At 37.4% G+C, this 26,759-nt stretch overlaps 2 protein-coding genes across 2 annotated transcripts in view; one reads left to right on the top strand and one right to left on the bottom strand.

The window, feature by feature from the left end:
* The window catches only part of LOC109402526 (transcription factor hamlet), a 368,179-nt gene that overhangs the window by 94,774 nt on the left and 246,646 nt on the right, over positions 1 to 26,759 (bottom strand). The gene's annotated exons all lie outside the window — the stretch shown is intronic.
* LOC115262252 (serine protease gd-like) lies at positions 295 to 24,940 on the top strand. The gene is made up of 3 exons (XM_062847571.1): positions 295 to 1,913; positions 1,982 to 2,928; positions 24,812 to 24,940. Exons 1-3 carry the CDS (start codon positions 1,844 to 1,846, stop codon positions 24,938 to 24,940), a joined length of 1,146 nt encoding a protein of 381 aa, XP_062703555.1. The 5' UTR covers positions 295 to 1,843.

Raw genomic sequence — 26,759 nt, 5'->3', positions numbered from 1 at the left:
CGACTACTTTTTCAATGAATGGCCACTTATTCTCGGTAGATAGATCATAGCAGAATACAAATCTGGTCTTCTATCTCTTAACAAAATGTGTCAAATGGAATTAATTTAGTAAGGGTTCGTTCAAATATTACGTAGCGCAAAGGGGGGAGGGAGGGGGTCTAGCGATGTGTTACGCCTCATACAAAATTCCGAAATTTCCCATACAAAATTTGTTACGTGGGGGAGGGAGGGGGTCTAAAATTGACAAATATTGCGTTACGTAATATTTGAATGAACCCTAAATTTGAACAGAAATCTCCATACACCGATAAACGCCTAAATGTATGCAATGCAATTGTAATCTAATGTAGCTAGAACTGTTGTGTTCAAAATTTGTTATAAAAAAATCAAAAACAACTTAAATAAAGAGCTCACTATTTGTAGCATGTAATCATAGGTTGATGCACCTTTAAGAAAATATTTTCAGATAAATATTGTTTTTTATAGCTAAACTCATTGAGTTTTTCACTCAGTACTCCACGAACTTACTTTTATGTATAAAGTTGTGTTAAAATGCCATGTTTTAATAGAAAAATTCAAACTGATATATTCCACACGGCTTCTATCATCATGTTCAAACTCCTAAAATTTCAATCCATGATTAATTTTTGAGTTTTGATGTGTTTTCCAGGGCACTATAAAAGTTACCCCAAAATGAAAATGTGATTCCCAAAATATCTAGAAAAAGGTACAACATTTAAACTGAGTTTAAGGGGCCGTTCAAAAATAACGGCCCATATTCCCAAAAATTGAGAAGATAGAACAATTGTTCAGCAAGTTTCCCAATTATGACACTTCTTACAACTTTGCTGAAGACATAAACACGTTATCTACACTTATACAAGAATTAAATTTCTCTCACACTTCTAGGAGAATTTCTATGAAACGAGGTGGCCCTTGTTTCCAAACAATATTTTTCATGGAAATATAATTATTTTTCAGTTCTCTGTTGTGAAATAAAAATGTTCGACGCTTCAAGCGATTTTTGGGGGTGAAAATAAACGTAGTCCTTAGAGGGGTTATAAGAAATCATTTCTAGCCTTTAAGTGGATTAATATGGCTATTTATAATCCAAAATGCTTCCCCAATATCTAAATTCACAATTTTATCGCTAGTACATACATAATACACCATGAAAACGTGTTAAATTTTTTTGGCCATGAAATGGACGCTGTTACTCCAGTGTGCGTCGTCTGGAATTCAAAATCGAACAGGGTTATGCCACAATAGATTACAATAATGGTCGTTCAACTGGTGGAAATACCAGTCAATAATGGCGTTTTTATAAGATGCGATAAGTTTACGCCAAGGTTCACGCTCTTATTTCGGATTTAATGTTAGGTTTTTTAGAACTCTGAAACGAGCAGGAAAAACACAATGAAAATAACAATTTTGGCATTATTCTCCTTCATTCTGGTACATCGTTTCTACCGGAACTTGGCCTGCCTCTCTTCAACTTAGTTTTCGTCGAGCACTTGTACAGTCGATCATTGAAGGGTTTCCTTTTCCTGTCAATAATACTTGAAATTGTATATTGTGTGGCAATCATAATGATACACTTTGAGAGTCGAAAACGTTATCCTGACCTTATTCGATTTGAACTCACCGTCACTGACTGGATTGGCAATCTAAAGACTTATCCCCTAGCACACTATGCTCACTGAAGACTTTACGATTTTGCCGGCCCACAAAAGTTTGATAACCGCTGCAGATAGGCGCTATCGCAGGGATTCCCATGAACGTTGTACGGCCGTGCTGAGCTGAGCCAAATATAACCGTTTCGAAGATCAGTTTACGGTTGACCATGGGAGCATTAACAGTTGTGGGATTAGCGTTGGTGCTAAGCGTGTTCATCGTACGGTCAGAAGAAGGAAGTAAGGTTTTCCTCAACTTTTTCGCGTTTTGGATGATCGTTACAACGTGTGAAACATTCTCGTTACAGCGGGGACCTGCGGAGAAAGAAAGTTGGTAGGTGCTGGACTGATTGCTCATGGATCCACCCCACGGGCGGGTGCGTGGCCTTGGCACGGTGCAATGTATCATAGATATAACCCCGATTGGATCAAATATATGTGTGGAGTGACGATTTTGACGGAGCAATTTGTATTAACGGCAGCTCATTGTACGTATGACAGATGGCAGAGGCTTCCAGCGGATCGAGTATTTATCAAAGTGGGAATAAGCAATCTGAACTCACCGGAGGAGTTTAATGTTGACAAGATTATTCGACACGAAGAATACGATAAGCACACATTTGAAAACGACATCGCGTTGCTGATGCTGTCTTTTGAAATTACCTATACTAGCTATATACAGCCCATATGTTTATGGCAGAATGATACTGAGTTGAGCAAAATAATCTCAAAAACAGGATACGTAGTTGGATGGGGACTTGATGAAACATATAGTTTTCCAAAAAAATTGTCCGAAGCAACGATGCCAATTGTGTCAAGCACAGAATGCAGAAAGAGAAACACTTGGCATTACTACAAGTTTTACTTCGAGTCAAAAACATTTTGTGCAGGCCGCCCCAATGACACTCATGTCAGTGCTGGAGACAGTGGAGGTGGATTTTATATGCGGATGGGTTCGAACTGGGTTCTACGGGGAATTGTTAGTAGCGCAAAAATTAATGCAATCACATTAAATATACAGGCAGACAGTTACACTATATTCACAGACGTTGCTTACTATTTAAACTGGATCAAAACAAGAGTGCCTGACATACCTTATTTTGCTGTTGACACAGAGCAAACCACTGAAACTGCATTTAATGGTGATGTTCATCTTCTTGATTTGGAAAACTGCGGCAAGTATACCTATAAGCCAGGAACACATGAAGAAGGATACGAATTGGTGAACCTGTATCCATGGGAGGCTGTTATCAAAGTACATGACAGTTCAGAAAATGCCGAATTATTAGCCGAGTGCCTTGGACTTTTGATTCATCCTAATTATGTGATCAGTCAGGCCATATGCTTCAGTCATTATCAAGTTGTTGGACGCATGTAAGATTTTTGCATTAAAAGTAGCACTGACCAAGATAGAAACACAGCGTTAGTTTTGGCCATATCCTGAACTTTGCAACGCGTTGGGGTCAAATGTAAACTGCCAGATCAGAAACACTAATCTCTTAAGAAAACATATTTTTTTACAAATCTTTCAATCAAGTTTACACAGCTGTAATTATGCTATATCAATCAGATCTACTAGTCAAAAATAATTTATGCCAAACTAGCTGTCCCCGGCAAACTTGCCTTCTGCGTTTTTTTTTGACGGCCTTAGTCTTTGTCTCCGTTCAAAATGTTTGAAAAATCGATCTTTAAAAAACTCTCGATTTATTCATGTTTTAAGCCACAATAATCTTCCTTACAGAACAAAATTTAGACGACTCAAATCAGACTTTCTGTTATCAAGTTATGCGCGTTCATACGTTTGCCACTGCATTTTAAGATTAATGTATGACTCACTATGGCCAAAATAGACGACAGACCAAAGCTGATGCTTCTACTCTACTTGCTCTATGTATTTTATTCCTATTTATATTAAATGGACATATTTCATTTTAGTTTCGCATGGTTCAGCGTGCTCGGCGGCAATGATAATTCATCAATGAGGATCCGCATTTATGCCACATTTATACATCCGGACTTTTCGAAATCAGCGAGAACCAACAATATTGCGATTGCTAAACTGGAGCGACCGGCCACTATGAACCCAATATGTCTTCCTTTATCGGATCTATTGGAACTTCCCGAAGCGTCACACATCCACATGTTTGGTGTACATCGAGACGACGACACCAGGTATTTCCGAAATGAGACCCAGCTGATCGATTGGGAAGCTTGTAAAAAAAAGTATGATCGCCTTTTGTACAGTCGTGTGAACGTGTCTGAGGGCCACGTTTGCAGCAGTATCGGGGACGGGTTTTTTTTTAATTATTTGGCACAGTGGCAGCCTGTAAAAAAAGATTTCGTTGAAGGCCAGTACTTCCTTGCGGCCTTAGCGATCTATGGACCCGGCTATGACTCGGTGGAATATCCTACAGTGTTCACAAATGTGGCTTATTATTCCAAGTGGATTCGTAACATGATTGAGGTTGATCTTGTACTCAATTTTTAATCCTTATGTGGCCGACAGGGTACCCGGGTACCCAGCGCCCATTTAAAAAGCACGGTGTAGAAAAAAGCAAAAAGTTTGTCAGACTTATAACGGTTAATAATATTGAAAAAAAATCGTAGCTATATTTATAAAAAAATCTACTCAAGAACATCGACTCAAACATGTTCATTTTTGTTTTTGTAGAATTTTCCACTCTGTCACACTGGTCCTTCGCTGTTTCAATTATGTAATTTGCATCATACAATCAATATTCCACGTTTCTGCCCTTTTGAATCAATCATCGTGCTAGGAATCGACCATAACCATTGAAAGTTAGGATGCTCATTCTCTTTGATGACGAGGCAGAGAAGAATACTTAGTGGTAACCACACACAACGGCTATAATAACCACACTCTCTAGATCTAAAAGCTGGTCGCAGTGACGTATATACCCAACAAGGAATAAAACCATACTCTCTCCACTTATTGTCATAGCAGATAACACTATTGTATTCGGAACAGAATAGATCGTAACGTCGATATCACTGCAATAAAGCAACGTGTACCATTCGCGCGTATCACGTGTTTCGTACCCTAATCTCGTCGCGTTTTCAGTTGCGTGGTAAAACCGCCTCCGAAGGCCACTACTTCTCCGTGAGTGTCCCCACAAGTCCGGAGAACCAGCTCCAAACACATCGACAAAGATTTTTATTGTTCACCACTCCACAATGTAATCGTGGAAAAGAGCGAATCCCCATCGCCAAACTAAAGAAGAATATCCAAAGAGTAAGGTGGGGCAAAAGAGTTTCTCTTTGTTGAGTCCCATTCATATTGTTTCTTTCGAAGTAGTTCCAACATATGGATAGGAATTGTAATAGCTATATATATATATATATATATATATATATATATATATATATATATATATATATATATATATATATATATATATATATATATATATAAAAGCAGTAGCATACGTGGGGCCGCGCATAACTCACGAACGGAACGTCGGATTTGAGTCGTCTTTGTTTTGTTCAGTTAGTGTTCTCCTAAGAAATGTTTATTAGGTAAAAAACTTACAAAAATTGAGAGTTTTTGAAAATCGATCTTCCATTCATTTTGACCCGGGGGCTTGGTCTTGGCCAGAAACTTGAAACGACAAAAAAGCAGTAGGCAAGACAAAGTTTGCCGGGTACAGATAGTATAGTTAAAATTTGCGGTTGAATTTGGTGAAAAACTTTTAATTTTCGGTTTGTTGAATTTAAGCAAAAATAGGGTAAAATCCAGATCCAACTCAACATTGACGTTTTGGGTAACTTTGTTCAGCACACTTTAAGCTTACGGATGGTAAAATCAAAACAGTATGCATTTATTTTTGCCTGTTTCGGTTTTTTTTTGTAAAAAATGGAATTTTCAAATGAGGTCGAACTTTTGCATCACCTTACGTTATTCTGTAAAAAAATCTTAGAGGAATAGAAAGGTAGATTAAAGTACTAGAACGGAAATTATAGCCCATTGTAGCGCGCTCCCTCCATAAGGACAAGGCAAAGGGTGAAACTTTGAACGCAATTATCTCGAAAATATGTTTGTAAAAAGTGCCGTTACGGTGATCACGATCGTGAAATCTAGTTGAGTGATTTGCAATCTTTTCTGTATTGTATATATTTTAAGTTTTGAGGTGATGAACTTTTCATAAGCAAATGCTTTCTCGACTTAAACATACTTTTTTTTTCGAATGAGTGTAATCAGTTTCGTACCTTCTAATTCCGCCCTAATTGCTTATCCTTTGACAGTTACGCGTATTTCGACTACCACTTGTAATATTCCTGATAACTGACGCAGAGGAAGATTACAAGTGGTAGTCGAAGTACGCGTATCTGTCAAAGGATAAGCAATTAGGGCGGAATTAAAAGGTACGAAACTGATTACACTAATTCGAAGAGGGTATTCTGCTTAGAGGGTTCGAAAAGTCGGTACAAGAACTATACTTTGTTTAAACAGCGACATTTTCGTTCAACATGGATTTTATCGTTTTTTTTTTCATTCAAGTGTCCGTTTCAAAGATTTGAAATACGACCAACAACAAAAACAGTCCGTGGTATTTCCTGAATATTCTGATAAAATATAAAACCACGGTACCCCTTTGGTCCCGTGACTAATTTATTTGCATATTTTTCAACCTCAAACAATTTGGACTCTGCCACGTATTTTTTTTCTGAATGCAATAGTTCAAAATCCTTAAACAAATTGTAATCGGCTAACTGATTGAAAAGGTATTATTTTTTTAATTTTAAGTTTTAAAAATTTATTTTTTTTTAATCACCTAAGATAGGATGGTCATCCTAATGACAAAATAAATAAAAATAAAAATAAGGGTCTAATTATTTGAGATGAGCTACAAACCCACCAAGAGTCACGACATTTGGAGTTGCACTGTATCGATTTTCTATGGAATGGTTGATATTAAAATTGTATATGAGCCGATTTCCATACAAAATTGTTTACAAGAAGCTATAGGGCATTTTTTTTTATTATCGTACAAATTGGGCCGAAGGGTCTCAGATTTTCATGAAACTTTTTCAATAGGCAGGGCTCATGGATATATGAACAAAAAACAAAAATTCCACAAAATTTTCCACAGTTGAGAAAATTCGTAAAGAAAAGCCGGAAAAACTATGCCTGAACTCGTGCTAAATTTTTGAAAAAATATTTTCGAGAAGGTTATTTTATAAGCTTTAATCGCTGAAATTTTTGGAATGCACTTTTTTTCGTTTTTGAGTTTTTAATGAAATCGAAAGCAAATTTTCTCAGGAATTAAAAAAAAATATGAAGTGGAAAAAGATTTCCACAAAATTTTCCACCGTCGAGAAAATTCATAAGGAAAAGCCGGAAAAACTATGTCCGAACCCGCGAAAAATTTTCAAAAAAATATTTTTGAGAAGGTAATTTTAAAAGCTTTGATCGCTGAAATTTTTGGAATGTACTTTCGTTACTGAGTTTTGGTCAATTTTGTGAAAATGACCATGTAAGCCTTATTTTTCACGAGTTCGGACATAGTTTTTCCGGCTTTTCTTTATAAATTTTCTCAACGGTGGAAAATTTTGTGGAAAACTTTTACCACTTCATGTTTTTTTCGAATTCCTGAGAAAATTTGCTATCGTTTTTATTAAAAAACTTTGATTCTATAAAGAGGCTTTTATAGCACAAATAAATAAATAAATAAAAAAAAAATTCAGCGATTAAAGCTTATAAAATAACCTTTTCAAAAATATTTCTTCGGAAATTTTTCATGAGTTCGGGCATAGTTTTTCCGGCTTTTCTTTACGAATTTTCTCAACTGTGGAGAATTTTGTGGAAAACTTTTTCCAGTTCATATTTTTTTTTGATTCCTGAGAAAATTTGCTTTCATTTTCTATAAAAAAAACTTTGTTTCTACGATGCTTCGTTATTGAGTTATGATTTTTCAAAGTAAGTAGTGTCAAGGGAAAACAAAAGATTTCCACATGAGTTTTATGGGAAAATAGGCGACCCTGAATTTTTCTCAATTTTTTTGTTCATATACCCATGAGCCCTGCCTGTGGAAAAAGTTTCATGAAAATCTGAGACCCTTCGGCCCAAACCAGTACGGTAATAAAAAAATGCCCTATAACTATGGTTTCTTTCAATTGATTTAGCTCAAATTTTGACACGGTTAAACTGTTTTGAACTTTGCATACATGTGAATAACGTTTTCGTTTACTGGAGGCATCAAAAATACACAAAAGTAATCGGACAGCAGTTCCCCTTTGAATTACACTTGGAACTCTCAGAAAATTTTTTTTATTAAATTTTATACATATATTTTGATGAATTTATTACACTAGCGGTAAGCAGTCATTCCATGGAAAAACTATATAGTGCAACTCCGATTGACGTGAAACTTTGTGGGTTCGTAGTTCTTCGAAAATAATTAGATTCGAAGTTTTTTATTTCGTCATTAGGGTGACCAACTTTCAGATAGGGTGGTTCTTAAAATTTAGGTTTTATAAAACTATAAATTTCCAAAAAAAATCATAACTTTTGAACCAGTTGACCGATTTGAAACTTGTTTTTTTTTGTTTGACAGCTATTGAATTCTAATTTTTAGGAAAAATGCGGTGAATGGGCCAAGTAGTGTTTTTGTGCAAAAAATATGCAAATATGTAAGTTTTTCACGTTTTTTAGTTCTCGGAACCAAAGGGTTACTCTGGTTTTATATTTTTATCAGAAAATTCAGGAAATTTGGCGTAACATATCAAAAAATCAGAAATGCATGTTTTTTAGTTTTTGGGATATGATTTTTTTGAATATAGAGAGCTATATAATTTGATACTAGATGCTCTAAAATTAAAAATTCTCGTAAAACTATGCCTTGTATTGCTTTTTTGAATGATTCTTGGTCTTTTTGGTATCCATATCAAATGGGTAAGGATTCAAAATATAATCAAATTAAAAAAATGGGAAAATTTGGATATTATTTTCAAAAAATCATATCTCAAAAACAAAAAAACTACATCTCTGATGATACGTCAAATTTCCTGAATTTTTTGATGAAAATATAAAATCAGGGTACCTCTCTGGTCCCGAGACCATGAAAACGTGAAAAAACTAATATATTTGCATATTCATTACACAAAAACACAATTCGGCTCATTCAACGTTTTTTTCCTGAAAACTCGAATGCAATAGCTTTCAAACAAAAAAAAAAAGAAGTTTAAAATCGGTCAACTGGTTCAAAAGTTATGATTTTTTGAAAATTTTTAGTCTTGAAAAACTTAGATTTTCTATGTAATGGCTGATATATGACTTATGGTTGATGTTTTCGACTGTTTTACGAAACTGTTTCGTGGTGGCTTGTAAGTCTTGAGAAAAATACAATACTATTTATTTTACTTTGTCCGACGTTTCGTTCCGTTTGGGACCTTCTTCATTTTATCATATTAGTTTTAATATTTTTTCACATTTAAGAAAACTTTCAAATTTTACCAACAGTTACAGTGTTCTCGTCCACTGTGGTTCGGTGGAACCTGTAACCACAGTTTTGGTTCAAATTTCTGTTGGATGCAAATATTGGTGCTTTTTTTTAATTTTCACCTACGCAATTGGTCCCAGTGACTTACTTCCGCATAATGGCAACCAAATCGGATGCCCTATCGGGGGAAATCCGTTCCGAAAACTAGCACTCTGGAATTTAGAACCTACTTTTAAAACGATCACAATTGCTTTCCATGTCTTTTTGTGGTGTTCGTCTGTAGAAGAAGCCGAAACAAATGATCAAAACAAACTACAGGAGGTGGCCAAAATGTTTGGGATAGGCATCTTTTTTTTTCTCTCATAAAAAGGTTCAACATGCTATAATTTTTATTTGAGTGCATCGAAAAATCTCAAATTTTGACTGTTTGTCAACCTATTATATGTGAATCATTGGTACAAATTTGGGCTCGATTGAATAATGTTTCGCAAAGTTGAAACCGTTCGTGTAAAACACTATTTTTTGGACAACTCATTTTTGAGCTGTCATATCTCGGAAGCGAGCGAACCGAATTGAATGAAATTTTGAACGTACACTAACAATATGTAAATGCTTCACAAACTATTAAAACATCGGTACTTTTTAAACGTTGCAAAAAGTTATCATGAATTGACATTTTTGGGAATTTTCTCGAAAAAAATTATTTTTTTTTACATCAACGTCAATAAATTTTAGTGTTGATTTCCAAAGATTTTTCACTTCTGTTCTCAAGTTATCTTCAATCAGATATATTAGGCCTATTTAGATTGAAGGAAGAACACATTTAGCATTTTTTGTGTGGTATTGTAAATTTGACTTATTTTATTCTATATGGGCAAAAATTTCAACCCGGTATAACTTAATTCGCCGTGAGAAAATATTACATTTTATAACGTCGTATTAAGTATCAATATATTGTTGATAAACATTGAAAAAATCATTCAATTCGTTTCACTGGTTTCCAAGATATGGCAGTTCAAAAATTAGTTGTCTAAATAATAGTGTTTTACCCGAACGGTTCTAACTTCGCGACAAATTAATCAATCGAGCCCAAATTTGTACCAATGATGTACATATAATAGGTTGACAAACAGTCAAAATTTGAGATTTTTTAATGCACTCTATGAAAAGTTACGGCATGTTGAATTTTTTGTGGGAGAAAAAAAGTTGCCTATCCCAAAGATTTTGGCCATCCCCTGTATATAACGAGCAACAATTGGTGGCGCAATTGGTCACACATTTGCTTTATAAGCAGATGGTCATGGGCTCGATCCCAGCCCCGGCACATTCGTCAGTTGCCCTTTTCCCCTGAGAGCAGCTGACACTGACCCTCTTCTGAGCCCATGGCTCAAATGGACCCGGATACTTGGACATCGGCGAACGGCAACTCATAATGGACCCCTAATCGGACTGGAAAATGGAACAACTAACAGGTACATCAACATCCTCGTACTCATCATTCTACCATGATAGGGTAGAAAGTGAAAGCAGCGCAATGGCAACTTGTTGGATATAGTAGAATTAGGATAGAATACATTTAGGCGCTGTATAAAGTGGAAGTACAGCTTCCAATTGAAATCGCTCACGCAGTGCCCTAGTGAACAAAAGAGCTGTAAATTAGGTTAAGTGATTGAAAAAAAAAACGAGCAACACAAATTGTAAGCACACACACTGTAGGGAAATTATTAGTCACGTACACCAACAAACACGATAGTCCCAACCCCAAAGGAACACGGAAAGCAATGGTGATCGTTTTCGAAATATGTTATAAATTCCAGAGTGCTTATTTTTCTATTTTTTTATTTTGAAATTTTAGAATATTTCATGGTAAATCTTCAATTTATTTGGGAACGTTATTGGGCTGCCCTCTTATAGTGTCAATCAATTTGGATCTCCTGGTATTTTTTTTAGAATCCTCACTTCTCAAGTAATATTTTTTGTTTTATGTTGCTCTTGTTTTGTTGTATTTCAAAATCGCAAAAAAAAAACAAGTATTCGCTCATATATCTCTAACAATCGAATCAAGAACCACACTTATAAAGATTTTCAAAACTACAAGGAGAGCAAGGATAAGCCCGTAATAAAACCAGCACGTTGTTCATTTTTGCTAGAACAACTCTGACACATAGTATCGAATCATTAGTGGGGGAATAGGAAAATAAACCAATGTTGACATTTTAATCATCAGGACTTTTATTTCTCCAGTCTCCAGGTCTCCGGTTAGCCCAGTGGTTAAGGCTATGGATCGCCAATCCGGAGACGGTGGGTTCGATTCCCATTCCAGTCGGGAAAATTTTCTCGTCTCCCTGGGCATAGTGTATCATTGTACTTGCCTCACAATATACAAATTCATGCAATGGCAGGCCAAGGAAGCCCTACAATTAATAACTGCGGAAATGCTCAATGAACACTAGGTTGAAGCGAGGCAGGCCAAGTCCCAGTGGGAACGTAGAGCCACGACGAATACTGAGAAGATTTTTATTTACTAAGAATATTGAAAGTGAATATTAGTAGTTATTTGTGATTCTGTGGTGATTTCTGTGGAAATAATTTATGCGAGAAAACTGTTTTACAGCGTACAAAAAAAATGAGTTTATAAGAAAAATTTGAACTTAAGTAAAAAGCGAAATATCTGATTTTCCAACCAAGTGTGAAAAGCTACCTCACATAGTGTGAGCTCTTGGAACCCTTCGTCATGAGAACACAGTTATCCAAATCATTCCGTCATGAGCACCAATAGATCACCAGTAAATCTAATATGTCTTCGTCATAGCTGCAGTGAGAGCATTTATCGTGCTATTACCATTTTACCACAAAATAAGATAGGAAGAATGGCATACATAAAAACTTATAATTAGAAGGCACAGAATGTTGTTAATTGGCAAATTGAGAGCTGAATTTAGGGAAAAAAAACACGTTCTTGTCTAATTCGAACCCATGGGACCAGCGCTTGAACTAATTAAGCCACAGAACAAGTAATGATTCTGCGGAACTGAAAGCCAAACTGAACCCGAGCCCACACCATGTATATTCCTTTTTTCATAAACCATTTATCTTTCGGCTTAGTAGTCGCAAGTTTTTTTTGGAAAATAAGTTAAAAATTTCAAATGACGATTACCCTGAATTGTGAACCATCGTCTGGAATGCAAAATCTAGCAGAGTTATACCAGAATAGATAAACGTAATGATCGTTCAACTGGTTCAAATACTAAAAAAACTAAATCCGTGTCTTTAATTTGTGATAAGTTTACGCTTTGATCTCAAATTTAATGTTAGGCCGATTTGGCGTTCTTGTTCTATTTTTTTTTCTGATTCAACGCTTCTTTCGGAACTTGGCCTGCCTCTCTTCAATTCCTCAAGTGTTTCTTGAAGACTTCCACGGATAATTGATGGGCTTTTTCTGCTTGCCAATAATGCTTGAAACTATAGGGGAGACTGAGGAGACTTGATCCCTGGGGAGACTTGTTCCCCCCATATTTTCTCGGAATCAAAAACAGTTTTCTTCTAGCATATTTTTTCCAAAACGACATCTGGACAGAAGACAATGTTTTGGCTACAATTGATTTTAATTGTGTATTGCATTATTTTTTAATGGCTTATGGTTTGTTTTCAGTCTTTCAGAAATCTTTTAGGCGATTCCTAAAAATCTCAATAACTTTGTGAAAATTGAACCAATTCGTGTCAAAATTTCACATGACATAGTATAAATAAAATATTATCAAACGTATTCATCCAAATAAGGCTGTTATATAAATATTTCAATTAATGTAGCTTAGTGTATACAACAGTGACATGGGGAGACTTGATCCCTCGATGATTACACACACATAATACATGTGAAAAATAAAATTCTATTTGGAAGCTTCTATTTACTCGGACTTCTAGTATATTCAATGATAAAACGTGTCAGATAATTATTATTTTAGTACAAACCATGAAAAGGGGGATCAGGTATCCCCATTTTCAAGATACGGCATATCCTTAACAATTTAAGGAAATCTAATAATTTCAAATACACCGTATGCATCAAAAATGCAAGAAAATTTGAAAAGAAAATGAATAGGAAGCTTCTGGAGTTATTTTCCCTTTAAATTAACCATGTGCTCAAAAGGGGATCAATTTTGACCCATTTTTGAAAAATAGATCATAAGACATGCCTCCATAAAACACAGTTTTGAAAACATTAACAATAATTTAAAGTCCTTCTGTTGTGTATGAACTTGCAATAGATGTTTACCTGCCATTCTGTACGAAAAATGGATCTAGTTTTGTGTTTTTTCTTAAAGTTACAGGCAAATTAAGAAAAAGGGATCAAGTCTCCCCAGTCTCCCCTATATTCTGTGATCATCACAATGATAAACTATGCCCAGAAAGTCGAGAACATTATCCTGACCGTAAACGGAATCGAACCCGTCCTCTCCGGCTATGACGATCCAAAGTCTATCCACTAAGCTCACTGAAGACTTGTGTTTTTGCTGGCCCACAAAAGTTTGATAGCCGCTGTTGATAGTCACAATCGCAGGGATTCCCATAAACGTCGTATGGCTGTGCTGAGCTGAGCCAAATATAACCGTTTCAAAGATCAGTTTACGGTTGACCATGGGAGCATTATCATTGGTGGAGTTGGCGCTGGCGCTGAGCTTGTTTATCGTACGGTCGGCAGGAGGAAGTAAGGTTTTCCCTAACTTTTTCGCGTTTTGGATGATTGCTACAAGGTGTGAAACATTCTCGTTACAGCGGGAACCTGCGGAGAAAGACAGTTGCCTGCTACTGCGTTGATTGCTCATGGATACACCGCACGGGCTGGTGCGTGGCCATGGCACGGTGCAATGTTCCATAAATACAGGCTTGGTAGGACCGGCTATGTTTGTGGAGTGACGATTTTGACGGAGCAATTTTTACTGACGGCAGCTCATTGTACGTATGAAGGATGGCAAAAACTTCCGGCGGATCGTGTTTTTATCAAAGTAGGATTTAGCAATCTGGACTTACCGGAGGACCATATGCGGCAGTTTAACGTTGATAGAATTTTTCGGCACCAACAATACGATTGGGACACATTTGAAAATGACATCGCGTTGCTGAAGCTGTACAGTGAAATGACCTTCAATTCCTACATACAACCCGTGTGTTTATGGCAAGGTGATACTCAGTTAAGCAAAATAATCTCGAAAATTGGATTCGTAGTCGGATGGGGACTTCATGAAGGATATAGTTTGCCCGATCGTTTGAGCGAAGTAACGATGCCAGTAGTGTCAAGCGAAATATGCAAGGCGAGTGATAAATGGCATTTCAACAAGTATTACTTTGAGTCAAAAACATTTTGTGCGAGTCGCCGTAACGACACTCATGTCAGTCCTGGAGACAGTGGAGGTGGATTGTATATGCGTATGGGTCCGAACTGGGTTCTACGTGGACTTGTTAGTAATGCGAAAAGCAATCCAAACACATTAAAATTACAGTCGGACAGTTACGCAATATTCACAGACGTTGCTTACTATTTAAACTGGATAAAGGCAAAAGTGCATGACATACCTTATTTTGCTGTAGATACAGAGCAAATCCTTGAAAAACATGCTTTTTTCAATTTTTCTCATAAATTGAAATTTTTCGTTTAAAACGATCTAACTAATGACATTGAAGTATAGCCTAAGATATGCCGAAAAATTTTGCCGAAGACCGCAAAGTGATCCGCACTTGTGAAAAAAGTTATAACGAAGAAATTGCCCGGTGGTGCTTAACATGTAAAGGAATAACATCAATAATAAAATCTAAATTTTTTGCCTAAGTTTCATTGTAGTATTCTGTCAGATTATGATCACTTTTTCATGTCTTCCAAATTGTTTTTTAGTCTGTTTAACCTTTTGATCTATTCGACCTTTTGTCCTTCGACCATTTGTCATAGATTCATAAAAATTAAAAGAAAAAAAGTTATTCTAAACCGTATGCTTTATTCAATCAGTATTATGTGGCCCTTCAATACATGCATTCCTTTTGAAAATAAGTATAACAGATGTGAAATAAAATTATATTTTTTTTTATTTGTATTTTGTATGAGAACTTTTTGGACACGGTGTATGTCTTTCAAACGCATACCACCAGAACGTGAGTGAATTTAAATAAGACAACGGAAGAACACAGCTAGATATTCATCAATTTTGATTTTGAGCGAATGCTCCGTATATATCAACTTCAACTATCTCGGTTCACCTCTCCCGGGAGAGATCTTACAGCTTTAATTGAATCATTAATTTTCGTAGACACACAAGGGGAAGTTGCTCCTGTGCCCCTCTTCCGAAAACCTTTGAAACCACAAAGAAGTTGTAGCGCTGCTGATCCCGACTTCAGATTGCAATCTCGCTCTTGGACCCCTTCGGGTCGTTCCGCCAGCCAACGTCGTCATCATCGTGGTCCTCATGGCTTTCGTTCGAAACAGGATGACGACGACATCCCGGGATGTGTTTCGGCTTCTACACGCGGCAACCCTGCTCGTTCCGACCAATTTAGCCAATTAACTTTTCATTGAAAGTGTCTTCCTCCCCTCGCGGGTCGATTCCGTGTGAGGGGGATTCGTGAAAGTGAAAAACAGGTGAATTGTGCAGCGACAAACCCGCGATGATATATTTTCCATCGATAGACAACCATGTCGCTAGTTGTCGTCGTCGTCGTTGTCGTCGAAAACGAAAACCACTCAGTGGAACACGCGACGTGCCGTCCTGTAGTTGCTGCCTGCAATTCGAAATTGGAATCCGATTCCAACAGCAACGAGCTTCAATTGGAAGAAGAAAAAAGTGTAACAGAAACTCGCGCGACAATGCCATCACCCTCAAAAGACAGCAGGAGAGTGCGGGGAGTAGTAGTACCGTCAACAGGGGTGACTATAGACTTGAAAATCGATAATCTGGAGCATATCTCGTCCGTTTGGGTAGAATTTGATAATTACTACTGTCAGTCCTTAGAACCCATAGTTGTGTAGAGTGGAATTTCCTGAGAAATTTCAGGAAATTTCCAGAGAAATTTCAGGAAATTTTCAGAGAAATTCCAGGCGAATTTCCAGAGAAATTCCAGGAGAATATCCAGAGAAATTCCAGAGGAATTTCTTGAGAAATGCCAGAGAAATTTCCAGAGGAATTTCAGAAGAATTTTCAAAGAAATTTTTGAGGAATTCGAGGGAAATTCCAGGGGAATTTCAAGAGAAATTCCAGGGGAATTTCTCCTTTTCCAGGGGAATTTTCTAAGAAGTTTCAGGGGAATTTCCAGAAAAATTCCAAGGGAATTGCCAGAGAAATCCCAGAGAAGTTTCCAGAGAAATTTCAGGGAAATTTTCAGAGAAATTATAGAAGAATTTAGAGAGAAACTCAGGGGATTTTTCAGAGAAATTCCTGGGGAATTTCCCGAGAAATTTCAGGGGAACTTCCAGAGAAATTCCAGGGGAATATGCAGAGAAATACCAGGGGAATTTCCAAAGAAACTCCAGACGAATTTCTACAGAAATACCAGGGGAATTTCCAAAGAAATTCTAGAGGAATTTCCAGAGAAATTCCAGGCGAATTTCTAGATAAATTCCAGGGGAATTTCCAGAGATATTTCAGGTAAATTTCCAGCGAATTGCCTGGGAAATTTCCAGAGAAATTTCAGGGGAATTTCCACAAAAACTCCAGGGAAATTTCTAGAGAAATTTTAATGGAATTTCCAGAGATATTTCAGGGGAATTTCCAGAGAAATTCCAGGGGAATTTGCAGAGAAATTCCAGGATAATTTCCAGGGGAATTTCCAAAGAAATTCCAGGGGAATTTCCAAAGAAATTCCAGGGGAATTTCCAAAGAAATTCCAGGATAATTTCCAGAAAAACTCCAGGGGAATTTCTAGAGAAATTCCAGGGGAATTTCCAGAGAAATTCCAGACGAATTTCCAGAGAAATTCCAGGGGAGTTTCCAGAGAAATTCCAGGGGAATTTGCAGAGAAATACCAGGGGAATTTCCAGAGAAATTCAAGGGGAATTTCCAAAGAAATTCCAGGGGAATTTCCAGAGAAATTCCAGAGGAATTTCCAGAGAAATTCCAGGGAAATTTCCAAAGAAATTCCAGGGGAATTTGCAGAGAAAATCCAGGGGAATTTCCAGAGAAATTCCAGGGGAATTTCCAGAGAAATTCCAGGGGAATTTCCAGAGAAATACAGAGGAATTTCCAGAGAAATTCCAGCGGAATTTCCAGAGAAATTCCAGCGGAATTTCCAGAGAAATTCCAGCGGAATTTCCAGAGAAATTCCAGCGGAATTTCCAGAGAAATTCCAGCGGAATTTCCAGAGAAATTCCAGCGGAATTTCCAGAGAAATTCCAGCGGAATTTCCAGAGAAATTCCAGGGGAATTTCCAGAGAAATTCCAGGGGAATTTCCAGAGAAATTCCAGGGGAATTTCCAGAGAAATTCCAGGGGAATTTCCAGAGATTTTCCAGGAGAATTTCCAGAGAAATTCCAGGGGAATTTCCAAAGAAATTCCAGGGGAATTTCCAAATAAATTCCAGGGGAATTTCCAAAGAAATTCCAGGGGAATTTCCAAAGAAATTCCAGGGGAATTTCCAAAGAAATTCCAGGAGAATTTCCAAAGAAATTCCAGGGGAATTTCCAAAGAAATTCCAGGGGAATTTCCAAAGAAATTCCAGGGGAATTTCCAAAGAAATTCCAGGGGAATTTCCAAAGAAATTCCAGGGGAATTTCCAAAGAAATTCCAGGGGAATTTCCAAAGAAATTATAGGGGAATTTCCAAAGAAATTCCAGGGGAATTTCCAAAGAAATTCCAGGGGAATTTCCAAAGAAATTCCAGGGGAATTTCCAAAGAAATTCCAGGGAAATTTCCAGAGAAATTCCAGGGAAATTTCCAGAGAAATTCCAGGGGAATTTCCAGAGAAATTTCAGGGGAATTTCCAGAGAAATTCCAGGGGAATTTCCAGAGAAATTCCGTGGGAATTTCCAGAGAAATTCCGTGGGAATTTCCAGAGAAATTCCGTGGGAATTTCCAGAGAAATTCCAGGGGAATTTCCAGAGAAATTATAGGGGAATTTCCAGAGAAATTATAGGGGAATTTCCAGAGAAATTATAGGGGAATTTCCAGAGAAATTCCAGGAGAATTGCCAGAGAAATTCCAGGGGAATTTCCAGAGAAATTCCAGGGGAATTTCCAGAGAAATTCCAGGGGAATTTCCAGAGAAATTCCAGGGGAATTTCCAGAGAAATTCCAGGGGAATTTCCAGAGAAATTCCAGGGGAATTTCCAGAGAAATTATAGGGGAATTTCCTGAGAAATTATAGGAGAATTTTCAGAGAAATTATAGGGGAATTTCCAGAGAAATTCCAGGGGAATTTCCAGAGAAATTCCAGGGGAATTTCCAAAGAAATTCCAGTGCAATTTCCAGAGAAATTCCAGGGGAATTTCCAGAGAAATTCCAGAGGAATTTCCAGAGAAATTCCAGGGGAATTTCCAGAGAAATTCCAGGGGAATTTCCAGAGAAATTCCAGGGGAATTTCCAGAGAAATTCCAGTGGAATTTCCAGAGAAATTCCAGAGGAATTTCCAGAGAAATTCCAGAGGAATTTCCAGAGAAATTCCAGAGGAATTTCCAGAGAAATTCCAGAGGAATTTCCAGAGAAATTCCAGAGGAATTTCCAGAGAAATTCCAGAGGAATTTCCAGAGAAATTCCAGGGGAATTTCCAGAGAAATCCTAGGGGAATTTCCAGAGAAATCCCAGGGGAATTTCCAGAGAAATTCCTGAGGAATTTCCAGAGAAATACAGAGGAATTTCCAGAGAAATTCCAGCGGAATTTCCAGAGAAATTCCAGCGGAATTTCCAGAGAAATTCCAGCGGAATTTCCAGAGAAATTCCAGGGGAATTTCCAGAGAAATTCCAGGGGAATTTCCAGAGAAATTCCAGGGGAATTTCCAGAGAAATTCCAGGGGAATTTCCAGAGAAATTCCAGGGGAATTTCCAGAGAAATTCCAGGGGAATTTCCAAAGAAATTCCAGGGGAATTTCCAAATAAATTCCAGGGGAATTTCCAAATAAATTCCAGGGGAATTTCCAAATAAATTCCAGGGGAATTTCCAAAGAAATTCCAGGGGAATTTCCAAAGAAATTCCAGGGGAATTTCCAAAGAAATTCCAGGGGAATTTCCATAGAAATTCCAGGGGAATTTCCAAAGAAATTCCAGGGGAATTTCCAAAGAAATTCCAGGGGAATTTCCAAAGAAATTCCAGAGGAATTTCCAAAGAAATTCCAGGGGAATTTCCAAAGAAATTCCAGGGGAATTTCCAAAGAAATTCCAGGGGAATTTCCAAAGAAATTCCAGGGGAATTTCCAAAGAAATTCCAGGGGAATTTCCAAAGAAATTCCAGGGGAATTTCCAAAGAAATTCCAGGGGAATTTCCAAAGAAATTCCAGGGGAATTTCCAAAGAAATTCCAGGGGAATTTCCAAAGAAATTCCAGGGGAATTTCCAAAGAAATTCCAGGGAAATTTCCAGAGAAATTCCAGGGAAATTTCCAGAGAAATTCCAGGGGAATTTCCAGAGAAATTTCAGGGGAATTTCCAGAGAAATTCCAGGGGAATTTCCAGAGAAATTCCGTGGGAATTTCCAGAGAAATTCCGTGGGAATTTCCAGAGAAATTCCGTGGGAATTTCCAGAGAAATTCCAGGGGAATTTCCAGAGAAATTATAGGGGAATTTCCAGAGAAATTATAGGGGAATTTCCAGAGAAATTATAGGGGAATTTCCAGAGAAATTCCAGGAGAATTGCCAGAGAAATTTCAGGGGAATTTCCAGAGAAATTCCAGGGGAATTTCCAGAGAAATTCCAGGGGAATTTCCAGAGAAATTCCAGGGGAATTTCCAGAGAAATTCCAGGGGAATTTCCAGAGAAATTCCAGGGGAATTTCCAGAGAAATTATAGGGGAATTTCCTGAGAAATTATAGGAGAATTTTCAGAGAAATTATAGGGGAATTTCCAGAGAAATTCCAGGGGAATTTCCAGAGAAATTCCAGGGGAATTTCCAGAGAAATTCCAGGGGAATTTCCAGAGAAATTCCAGGGGAATTTCCAGAGAAATTCCAGTGCAATTTCCAGAGAAATTCCAGGGGAATTTCCAGAGAAATTCCAGAGGAATTTCCAGAGAAATTCCAGGGGAATTTCCAGAGAAATTCCAGGGGAATTTCCAGAGAAATTCCAGGGGAATTTCCAGAGAAATTCCAGTGGAATTTCCAGAGAAATTCCAGTGGAATTTCCAGAGAAATTCCAGGGGAATTTCCAGAGAAATTCCAGAGGAATTTCCAGAGAAATTCCAGAGGAATTTCCAGAGAAATTCCAGGGGAATTTCCAGAGAAATCCCAGGGGAATTTCCAGAGAAATTGCAGGGGAATTTCCAGAGAAATTCCAGGGGAATTTCAAGATAAATTTCAGGAGAATTCTCAGAAAAATTCCTGGGGAATTTCCAGAGAAATTTCACGGGAATTTCCAGAGAAATTCCAGGGGAATTTCCTGAAATATTCCAGGGGAATGTCCAGAGTAATTCCAGGAAAAGTAATCTTTAAGTACTACTTACAATACTGCTCCTGCCTCATCAAAGATACCCCACCATACGGTACAATCAACCACCAGTAGACCAGTAGATTGCACCGGACCAGATACGAATTTACTAGGTTCAGCCTAGCACGCGCGGGGAGGTCTTGAATTCCAATCGGTGGTGGTGGTAGCGGCTAGAGTTACGCTGGGGGACGGCACGGGATGCTCTAACAAGAGAAAAGTGAGAAGTCGGAGGATGCCTGGGCCCTGTTGAACATCCGCAATCGCAGCGTGACGGTTGAATTGAATCGCGCTCGTTGTCGTCGCATCGTGTCGGCCGCCGCCGGCTGCCTCATCAGAGTGAAATTAAAAGCCATTGCTGCATTTGATGTGGTATTGAGGGGGGTTAGGGTACGACGGGGACGGACTGTCACTGCCACCGATGATGGTCACCTCGTTGGCAGGGACCTAGGTACGCTCTTTTTGATTTGATGAGCGCGCGAGAAGCTTCCTGTGACGCGTGACACGGACTAGAGTGCGCCTGCCTGCCTGCAGCTTGTCTCATTGTGCATTCGTAATAGGGGCAATCGGTGGCACCTCATCGCAAAAGGGAAACTTTTCACTGAATGGTGATTGACACACGAGATGATTGGGCTAGGCTCGGTAGGTCAGTTGATGAAGAAACGCGTTTTATTCAAATTTCCCTGAATTATGTGTCTGTTAGCTAAACTTTTTGCAAAACTCTTGTTGATTAATGGCAGAAAGTTCGAAGCAGTCACAAGTTTATGGAAATGGTCAAACATTTGTCAGCCAAAAGAGACGAATATAGATTTAGCCTTGAACTGCTAAAAATAGAAGCTGGAGACCACCCGCCAGCTGAACTTCTTCAGTGATAAATGACAGCAATCATAGCTTATGGAACGAGAGTTGACAAACCTAGATGCTCGCGTCAAGTGAGGTAGGATCACCTCCGGAACCTGATTTTGGCATCATTTTGCACCGTTTTCGCTTTCTAGGATTTTGAGATCCACGGAGAGGAAGATATAATCGAATATTTTTTTGAATGATTGATTGGCTTCAATGGGTTGAGTTTTTGTGCGGGCTGCTGCTTTTTAATCGGATTTGTCAACGTGGTGAAAAATTGACTAGTTCGAGAAGAAGGTAGCTGTCGTTTTTTGTGTTTTACCCAGACCTATGTGTTTATTTATACTTGCCAAGACGGAGGTATTTATACAGTACCTGAAAAAAAAGACGAAGAAAAAAACGTGTATTAGTAATAATTTGTGAACAAATATTCCTTTAAGAGGAAGTTCAATGGGATATTTATAGCTTTCGATTTGAATAGGTCCTATCGGCATAGGAATCACAGCAAACATACGACCTAATCAAATCGAGCTCCAGATTTGTGCAATTGTTGAAATTTTGATTTTTGTCATGACATCATTAAGAATAAATAAGTGTGTTTCACTGATCGTGTTAATCACCGGGAACAAAACACATGCTTTTCTATTAAGTTGAATTTTTCAAGTATATTTTGAATGTGAATTGGTGAGCTCGTTCCAAATTCCACAATAAAATGAAGACAAAATTCTATAACCTTCCACAGCAACGTAGCAACATTCTCAGCGCGCGAAAATGCGCGTTTTTTTGGAGCTCTAAAAATGGTTCTTGGACAAATTTGATGAGAAATTTGAAACAAAAAAGATAAAGCATTTCAACTGTTTTGACCAAATTTGGAGTATTTTCCCATAGTTTTCATAGGGTGACGCTAGAACAAATCGTTTTATTGCTTTATCTTTTTTGTTTGAAATTTCTCGTTAAGGTAGTGTAAGAACCACTTTTAGAGCTTCCAAAAACGCACATTTTCGTGTGCTGAGATTGTATTTTTTACTTGAGTTGCAAAAATAACACACCTCTATTTTTTTTAAAAATGTTTTATAACAACATTTCTTCTTTTGAATCCGGGCAAAAGATATTTTTTACCCTTCTTACACCCATAAGAAGGGTATAAATATCGCTCGAAAAACCGACTTTCGATCCGAGGCCCGGAGGGCCGAGTCTCATATACCAATGAACTCAGCTCGACGAACTGAGCAATTGTCTGTATGTGTGTATGTGTGTGTGTATGTGCGTTACAAAAAAAGTCACGCACGTTTCTCAGCCGTCTGTCAACCGATTTGAGTTCTCTTGGAAGCAAATGAAAGCTACTACATCCTAGTAGAACGCTATTGAATTTTTTTTCGATTGGACGTTTGGTTACCGAGATATCTCTCGAAGAGTACTTATCAGTCATACATCTAAACTTTTTAAGATTTTTGACCAAGTGTATCATAATAAATATTTCGGCCGTTTGTCAATCGATTTGGGTTCTCTTGGCATAAAATGAAAGCTACAGCATCCTAGTAGATTGCCCGGAAATTTTATTTTGATTGGACATTTGGTTACAGAGATATCTTTCGAAGAGTACTTGGGAGTAATACAGGGTAACTTTTTGAGAGATTTTTGACCAAGGGTACCATAATAAATATCTTAGCCATCTGTCAACCAATTTGAGTTCTCTAAGCACCAAATGAAAGCTTCAATATCCTTGTAAAAGGCCCTCAAATTTTATTTCGATTCGACCTTTTATTACTGAGATATCTTACGAGGAATATTTCAATAAATTCTTTTTTATTATTATATTCACTTGTTATCTTGCATGAGTTTTTGACCAGTCTACGGAAAATTATTTTTCAATAAATAATGCTGACCTCATACAAAGTGTATACTAGCAGGTTATTGTTTTCAACAAAATTATAAATAACAAATTATAAATACACAGGAATTCTATGAAAACTAACAATATGTTAAATGAAAGCTTTGAATTTATATATTGTGGGAAAAATGCAAGAACCGGCCAGCCAAAATAACTAGCTAATGCCAAAACTGATTAACTTAGTAGATATATCATTTTTGTCCTTTCTACACCATAACCATGAATACCAAGTACTTCGGAGCTAATTTAATCGACTGATTAAGAGATATTAGACAAAGTGTATCTCGCTGATTTTCTTACCCATTTGTTAATCGATTCAAGATCTTTTGGCAGTTAACAAAAGATACAATATTCCAGAATATGTAAGCTATTTTTTAAACATTCCATACAAGATTCTAGGAGGTATCTAGCATTGCTGGTAGTTTAGTCCATGGTCCATGATGCTATTTTGGAAACCAATCCACTAGACGCCAAATCCATAATATTTTCTAGAGCTTTTGGTCTATTAGACAAAATAAATATGTTAAATACAAATAATACAACAATAACTTTAATAAGTGTAAGAAGGGTTCTGTTCACCATAGGTGGATTAAATCAGGTTTTTATATTAACACCAACCCGTCATATCACCTTTCCGAAAAACTATGTTTTTTAAAGAAAAACACCTGTAACTATTAAACCAAAAGAGATATCGACCATCTCAGCGCACTAAACGACACGTCTTCAAATGCTTTACAAGTGTTTCTTGGACGACTTTGATGAAAAATCGAAACTGAAAAGGTTAATGTCAGAAACCCGGGTTTTCTTGAACCACCCTAAGCTTATTCAAAAAAAAATATCTCTTGATCAATCAATTTTAAAGCTACATAAAAGCTGTCTTCAGCAAACTTGCTCAAAATTGTTACATCTACAACTTTCCCGAAGAATTTATATAGTTATTCTTGCAAATAAAAAAGTTTGGCTTCAAACTTATTTGAAAATATGGACCACCCTAATTTTCATGCACATTGAAAAGAGGGCCTTATTATTAAGGACAACTTTGTAGAGGACCATATTTGTCTAAAACACATTTGAAGGCGCTGAATGCATTTTTCTTCGTCAATCTGTTTCGTGGACCACTGTGCATTTAGCTAACGGGTATCTGTGTTAAAAATCAAATGATTCGGCTAAAGTTATTGAAGTCAAGGTCCAAAGAATCGGTCAGACATCATCGGCGGTGTAACACCAGATGCAGATTAAAATTCGATTAAAACTTTCGCAAACAGCTAGCAGATCCTGGCTTCTTCAAATAATCTTCAAATCATGAAATCATGATCCTCGGTATTGAACTCTTTTTCAGTTTGTTGGAGACAACCTGCCCTTGTTGATCGACTCGATGTTTGGTTCGATGGTGTGTGGTACCATGGCTATCGCCGAAGACGCTATAACCCAGATCAATAGCAATCTACCGGTAAAGAATCACCTGTAGGATTAACTTTCACGATTTGGAGAATGCGAGGAAGTTGCAGATCAAATCAAACCAAAGATCTCATCTGTACGAGGAGTAATAACAACAGTTTGGCACTGGCACTGGCAAAATCAGTCATGATTTCGCGAAAAAGGTGTTTGATTATGTTGTGAAACTACACCATAGGAAAAGGTCATAATATCATGACTCATTTTATCGTAACGCAAAGTTAGCGTCACATTTAAAATAATTGGGAGGAAAAAAAAGAAAAAAATGGTCATGGAATCATAAGGACATACGCATGGTTCTAGTATTTGTCTTATGATCCATATTCTATTGAAGAAAGAAAAGACGTACAATAATAAAACATGCTCTCTGCAACCATAAACTTTGTATAGAAATCAAAAAGCATGATTCATGATTCTAGGATTTGTCATTTATTATTATTATTATTTCGTTGACCCAAAACGGAAAACAGGGTAATGATATCATGAAGCATATACTTTGTAATAATAAAATTCATTCATGAACACTTAAGCATGATTCTCTATTTTGGATCAGTGAAACATTGTTTAAAAATATAATACCTTCAGTTCTGCTGGAAAGTTCTAATTTTACGGCTTTGAAAATAATAAATTCGGGACTTACTCCTTCGCTTGCTCTTGCTAAAAATCGCTTCAACACGGCTGTTTTCACAAGCCCTTCTGAAATTAAGAACAAGCAAGTGTTTTTAGAATTTCTGCCCAAATTTCCACTTGAAAGTCAGAAAAAAATGCGAAGAAACAACATTCAGATCTCTCACCGAAAACCACCGCCGATCGTACGATACGCTTGGATTAGGATTAAAACATGACTGACAGGCTTGCATTGCGTAACGTTTAGTGGCATTAAAATCAGGTGTTTTTATTCATGATTTTATGACTCGGAGTTATAAATACATGACTCAGCCCTATGATGTTTTATGACTTAGCATCACGATATTTCGTTTATGAATAGCTTCGCTTGGCGCTTTTCGCAATCACGACTTCTGGTCATGAAAAAGGTTATAATTGATCATGACAGCCATAATTTAGGTCATGATATCATGACTTGTAGTCATGATACGATGAAGTGGTAAAATTAATGATTTCATGACTTTTTGGTCATGAGTTCGGCAATGAATTTTCCGCGTATACAGCGTTCGTCTTCCCTCAAGGACGATGTCAAACTACAGCGACAAGGTGAGTCGAGTGACATCGCTTGGCGATGCTTCTGCAGCACGGAATGGCGGTTGGTTTACGATTCCAAGCTACATCATTACGTCAATAATGTGTTGCGTCCATGGACGAATACCTATGATTGCAACACAAGAAGGAGGTTCTGGAACACTATAAAAGTTTATTTTCGACTCAAGTTTTGTATTATAAAGTCTCATGTATTATTCCAAGTTCATGCTTCACTATAATTCCTCTGAAATTTATCTGGACATTTCCCAGGAAATACCTCTAGAATTTCTCTGAAAATTCACATGGAATGTCTCTGGAAACTCCCCTTGAATTTCCTGGAAATTCTCCTAGAATTTCTATGGAAATTCCCCTGGAATTTCTTCAGAAATAACCCTGGAAATTCCCCTGGAATTTCTCTGGAAATTCCACTAAAGTATCTCTGAAAATTCCACTGAAATATCTCTGCAAATTCCCTGGAATTTCTCTGAAAATTCTTCTGGTATTCCTCAGAAAATTCCCATAGATTTTTTTTCGGGGATTGCCCTGGAATTTCAAGCTACCGGAGGAGTGGAAGGAAGGGATAATCTGTCCCATCCACAAGAAAGGCGACAAGTTAATGTGTGAGAACTTTCGAG

This window comes from Aedes albopictus, chromosome 2, assembly GCF_035046485.1.
Source record: "Aedes albopictus strain Foshan chromosome 2, AalbF5, whole genome shotgun sequence".
Classification (NCBI taxonomy): domain Eukaryota; kingdom Metazoa; phylum Arthropoda; class Insecta; order Diptera; family Culicidae; genus Aedes; species Aedes albopictus.
Note: the sequence above shows the minus strand (reverse complement) of the source record. Positions and strands in the feature narration are given on the sequence as shown.

Bases quoted from the DNA above. Each gene is read 5' to 3' on its own strand.
- LOC115262252 (XM_062847571.1), top strand. From the start codon at position 1,844: ATGGGAGCATTAACAGTTGTGGGATTAGCGTTGGTGCTAAGCGTGTTC. The intron at 1,914-1,981 runs GTAAGGTTTTCC...TTCTCGTTACAG, and splicing joins CGTACGGTCAGAAGAAGGAA to CGGGGACCTGCGGAGAAAGA. The intron at 2,929-24,811 runs GTACATGACAGT...ACTCTTTTTCAG, and splicing joins CATGGGAGGCTGTTATCAAA to TTTGTTGGAGACAACCTGCC.